At 38.9% G+C, this 5941-nt stretch overlaps 1 protein-coding gene across 1 annotated transcript in view; it reads right to left on the bottom strand.

Moving 5' to 3' along the window:
• LOC122550233 (triple functional domain protein-like) overlaps positions 1-5941 on the bottom strand; it is a 561659-nt gene that overhangs the window by 39827 nt on the left and 515891 nt on the right. The window contains exons 52-53 of the mRNA XM_043690993.1: positions 1195-1357; positions 976-1097 (exon numbers count right to left, since the gene is read on the bottom strand). Of these exons, the coding sequence (XP_043546928.1) occupies positions 976-1097; positions 1195-1357 (285 nt within the window). The remainder of the gene's footprint in view (positions 1-975; positions 1098-1194; positions 1358-5941) is intronic.

Genomic DNA, 5941 nt, shown 5'->3' with positions numbered 1-5941 from the left:
AGGGAGGGGAGCGGGGAGGGAGGGGAGCGGGGGGAGGAGGAGGGGGGGCGCTGCAGAGAAGTTTCTCCACGATATTGCATGGGATGGAGCATTACAGCTATGAAGACGGACTGGATACGCTCAGTTTGCTTTCTTTGGAGCAGAGGAATGTTTTGATAAAGGTGTATAAGATTATGAGGGGCATGAATAAGATGGAGAGAAACCAGATGTTCCCCTTGGTTGAATGTTGAAGAACATACTTGAAGTGAAGGGTGTGAGGTTTCGAGGGGATTTAGGGAAACACTTTTTCCACCCAGATCGTGTTAGGGGTCTGAACTGCACTGCCCGGAGCGATTGTTGAGGCGCGTAACCTTACAACCTTTAAAGAATACTTGGATGAATAAGTAAAATAACATAATATTCAAGGCTCTGTACTGGAAAAGTGGGAGACTCCATGGGCCAAAGATTTTCTTCTGTACTATATAATTCTGTAAAACCATCGTGGCAGAAGTGAGTTCTGTTTCAAAGGACATGGGGGGGGGAGGAAATTTGACAGAAACCTGAAAGTAGTATGATCAGTTTAGTGGAAACCAAGATTATATTTCTAGCTTTAAATAAAAAAACTAAATTTACATGCTGTCACTCCATGGTCTGAATTTATGATTCTTTATTACTAATGTAACCACTACATTACCTGACCATTAACATGTCAGCAAAGAGACAAGGCCAACATGAAACTAGATTTAAATTCCAAAACCTACCACCCAATAAACGATAGTATGTACTGAACCTCTGTTTATTCTTATAAATACTAATATGAAAATAGCTGACGTCAATGACTAGTCAGCATTACCATGAATGAAATAACCCAGAATAACTTATTAAAAGCCCCCCTAAGAAACTGATAACAACAAATACCATAGATTTGTTATAGAGAATAATTTAGAAAAATTAGATTCTTAGATTATGAAGATGACAAAATGTCAAGAATCTCACCTAAAACTCGCAGCATTGCAGAAGAGGTGGCTGATCCCACATCATTTACAGCCACACAAGTGTAAGTGCCATCGTCGTCAGTGGTCACATTCAGTATTTTAAGTCTAGCTTCACCAGAATCACTATAATCGCCATAAAATTAAAAAAAAACTTATTAATTAATAGATCATCCTGAAAATCAGCAATATTTTTCCTCATAACAGATTGTTTCATGTTCACCTGTAGGTAATGCTGCTGTGACCATCATTGGTCAAAATGCTCTGGTCTGGGGACTTCCATGTTATTGTAGCTTTGGGACGACCACAAACTTTGCATTTCAGTGTCACAGTTTCACCTGTCTCACAGGTCACATCAGTTAGTGGGTTGATGAATTCTGGGGGAACTAGGAGAAACATGTCGTTCTTAGAATAAACACAAAATATATGAAAAGCTGCAAGAAAAACAAAGTACTTTACAACAGAGACATATGACTATGTTGGATGGAAGGCACACTCTTGTATGAATAACTTAATTACAAACTAGTTATCTCTTTCAATTAACCTGTATGACATAAAATTTTACAAATTTACCATTCTGTTAAGATACTCAGTGCTAAATGGCAGGGAAAAGATTAAATTTGGCTCATATTGGCACTAAGACTGTATTGCACTGTCTAATCCAAAGATTGTTCCATGAAAAAAGTCAAAATGTCGAATTCAAATTTTGCTAACTAAAGCCTGGATTGAAGATGCACTCAGTTTTGTTGAGTGTAAGCAAGACGACAAATTTGTGCAGTGGTTACTATAAATCTAACAGAGAGGGTTTCAAATGCAGTCCCCTGTTAGAGATTCTACTACGTTATCAAAGATCAGTACCTGCAGACCCCAAAGAAAATCTTATAGTCTTGGTACAGAATATATCATCCAACTGAATATGTATAATATACTGGGCAGAGTGCTTGCAGATGGAGCTGGGTGAATTGCAATGTGGAAACTGAGAACTTGGTGGCGAGGAGGAAAATGGCTTCTTATCACTAACCTAAGGAACAGAGCCACAGAAACGAGGATTCTAAGGTCAAGCAATATCTTTGCTGACTATCCAGATATATATTTAACTTTGTATTTGTTACCTTAGTTGTTCTTTATAAGATTGAATAAATAATTTTGTCTTTTCTTTGCTTTGAAGTTCATATTTGACTCAAAACATTGAATGTATTCTCTCTCCACAAGTGCTGTCAGATGTGTTTCTCTAGCACTTTCTGTCTATATCTCAGATTTCGCAACCTCAGTATCCTGTGTTTATTATAGAAAAACAGCTGTGCAGTTTAGATCTAGTTAATTGCAATTTTATAAATAATCACCATATAACTAGAAAATTTATTTAGATTTCTAGTTACAAGAGAGCTCTTCAAGTAGAGAAGTAGTGACCCTATCTCTCAGCCAGAGGCTTGGGTTCATGTCCTATCTGTTCCAGAAGTGTATAATAATATCTCTGAACAGGATGATTAACACGACCTAACTAGTAGTAAGGAATAACCCTAACCCAAAGTCTGCAATCCCTACACAACGTAGTAACTTTAGGATACTTCATGTGTCCCAGAGGTCCATGATTGGAGCAAGTGTTTCCAAATGAGGGTATTAATACACTGAAGGACACGAGCTCTGAGACTGCACCTATTTGTTTTCTGTCCAATGAGAAAGGTGTCACTGCATCTATTCCAGGGAATGAAGTTCAACAACAGCAACTGATTTGCACTAATTCTTTAATTAAACATCCCAAGCACGTCACAGGAGCATTACAAAGCAAATCATGCCACTGAGCAAGACAAAGAGATATTAGGTTGAATTAATATGGAAACAGGGTCTTCAAATTTATTTATGGCTAAGTTCAATATTTGATCACCAAGGGAGTCAAAGGTTACAAGGAAAGTGGAACTCAGATCAGCAATTATCTTATTAAATGGTGGAGTAGGCTCAAAAGATCAAATGACCTAACGCCGCTCCTAAGTTTTATGTTCCACTTCCTATGACCTTTCAGGAGTGATTTAAAAGGAGACAAGATAGAGAGAGGCAGGTGCGTAAGAAGTGAATTTCGGGTGTAACCAATCGTGACACAACTCTTGAATCCAAATGCTGAAAAAGCCAGAATTAGAGGACAGAGGAGACTGTTGGACTGGAGATCACACAGATTAGAGGATATGGAAGGATTTGAAGCAAAAAAGGATGAGAATTTTAAAATCAATGCACCGCTTGACCTGAAATTAATTTTGGTCAATTAACACAAGGACAGTAGGGGAAAAGGATTCCCTTCAAGCAGATTGGTGAGGATTTCAGTACCAGGTGAGTTGAGACAAGGAGGAATTCAAGGTATGTTGCAGAGACAGACAAATGTGGTCTGAGTGATTAGACAAAAAAGATCAGAAACCCATTTCAGGATTAAACGTGGTATTACATTTGCTGCCAGGCTGGCTTAATTGCAGAATGCAGACAGGGATGGAAGCAATATCTAAGGAAAAGATTTTGGAAAGGAGACTGAAAGCAGTGGATTAAGTTTGGAGAACCAGCATGGATTTGTTCAGAGAAATTTCGTTTGAATGGTTTGATTATTTTTGATAAGGCACAGAAGGTAGGTGAGGGCACAGTTGAGATTTTTAAAAAGTGTTTCATGAAGTACCATATATTTGACTAGTCAGTAAAATTAAAACCTGTGGGAGAGAAGAGACAGTAGCAGTATGAATGCAAAATTATCTAAAGGGGAGATACAGAATATGAAGGTACATTTTTTTGGATCCAGGAACGCTTAGATTTGAGTGCCTCAAGGTTAAGCATTAGGACAACTGTTGGTTTCAACATACATTACTGACTTGAACTTGAAGGAACTGGGCACAAATGTGACATTTACAGATGATATGACATACAACTATATAAATCAACTCTGAAGAAAATTACAACAGACATCAAAATGACATAGGCTCATGAAATGGGTGGATACTTGGTAGGTGATCTTATTTACTAAGTGGAATGTTAAATGATAAATTTTTGAGGGACTGCAGGAAGAGAAATGGTTGTTTGTGCTCAAAACTTTCAAGGGGGCATGACTATTAGTAAGGCAGTTACTAAAATGTATAGGATCCTGGATTTTGTAGATAGAGGTGAAATAGCAATGAGGGCATGATGTTTTATAAAAAACTATTTAGAGATCCTACAGTGTGTAAGTAGGCTACTCAATGCAATGAATCAACACTGACCCTGTGAAAAGCATCCCTTCAGGCCCAACCTATCTTTGTAACCTAATCCACCTAACCTGCACATCCCTGGGCACAATAGGCAATTTAGCACGCCCAACCCACCTATCCAGTCTTTGGACTGTGGGTGGAAACTGGAGCACCCAGAAGAAACCCACACAGATATGGAGAGAATGTGCAAACTTAACACAGACAGTCGCCCAAGGATGGAATCAAACCCGGGTCTTGCCACTGTGAGGCAATAGTGCTAACTGTCGAGCCACCTTGTCACCCACAAATTGTTACTTGTTGTGTCTTTAAAAAAAAAGACTTTGCTGGACTCTTACGATGGATGTCACAGGTCACAATAAACATGTTGGCCAGAGTTCTGACAGCTCCTCTCAACAGACTGCACAGGAACATGGCTGCACATATCATCCATTGATCATGGCCAATTTGATGTGACTGAAATTCCTTTGGAATTCTGGAATATGTTAAATGCTCATTCTGAATCAGTCTGTCTGCTAATACCAGCCGAGAAAAGCGCGAACAGATTCTCGGCTAACAATTATGTCTGCCTAAAGTTAAATGCCTCCTTGAAACCTGTTTTCTAAAAGAACCTGAGTTTACCTAAAAAGCAAACTGCTCCTCTTCTTGCAACCATTGTCAGAAACAGCTGCTGTGTCTTGAAATTAAAAAGAAACTTCACAACTCTGAATGCCAGCTGTTTGAAAATTGAACCAATAGTTATAATATTGCCTTTTTAATATACCTAGGCACAAAATTCCTTCTTTCCAGTGTGCATGTGTGGGTGTGTGAGGATGCATGCAACTACTCTTGTGATTGAATGTGAGAATAAATAACACTCCTGCTTATAATACCCCTGCTTTAAGCTTAAAGGAGAGTCTGCTGTGAGTTATGCTAATAATTGACCTTCAACAAAAATGGTTTTGCAAGCACACTTTGAACTTTAAACAAGAAAACCAAAATGAAATCATTGATTCAAATTTGAAATGTCTCGACTGTGAGAATGATGGATATAAATTAAATAAGTGTCTTCAACAGGGATGGGCAGAACTGGCAGCTTAATGTTCCAGGATACAAATGTTACACGAAGGATAGAAAGGGAGGCAAGAGAGGAGGGGGAGTGGCATTTTTGGTAAGGGATAGCATTACAGCTGTGCTGAGGGAGGATATTACCGGAAATACATCCAGGGAAGTTATTTGGGTGGAACTGAGAAATAAGAAGGGGATGATCACCTTATTGGGGTTGTATTATAGACCCCCCAATAGTCAGAGGGAAATTGAGAAACAAATTTGTAAAGAGATCTCAGCTATCTGTAAGAATAATAGGGGAGTTATGGTAGTGGATTTTAACTTTCCAAACATCGACTGGGACTGCCATAGCGTTAAAGGTTTAGATGGAGAGGAATGTGTTAAGGGTGTACAAGAACATTTTCTGATTCAGTTTGTGGACGTACCTACTAGAGAAGGTGCAAAACTTGACCTACTCTTGGGAAATAAGGCAGGGCAGGTGACTGAGGTGTCAGTGGGGGAGCACTTTGGGGCCAGCGACCATAATTCTATTAGATTTGAAATAGTGATGGAAAAGGATAGACCTAAAAGGATAAAAGTTGAAGTTCTAAATTAGAGAAAGGCCAATTTTGATGGTATTAGGCAAGAACTTTCAAAAGCTGATTGGAGGCAAATGTTCGCAGGTAAAGGGACGGCTGGAAAATGGGAAGCCTACAGAAATGAGATAAC

Source organism: Chiloscyllium plagiosum, chromosome 5, assembly GCF_004010195.1.
Source record: "Chiloscyllium plagiosum isolate BGI_BamShark_2017 chromosome 5, ASM401019v2, whole genome shotgun sequence".
NCBI lineage: Eukaryota > Metazoa > Chordata > Chondrichthyes > Orectolobiformes > Hemiscylliidae > Chiloscyllium > Chiloscyllium plagiosum.
Note: the sequence above shows the minus strand (reverse complement) of the source record. Positions and strands in the feature narration are given on the sequence as shown.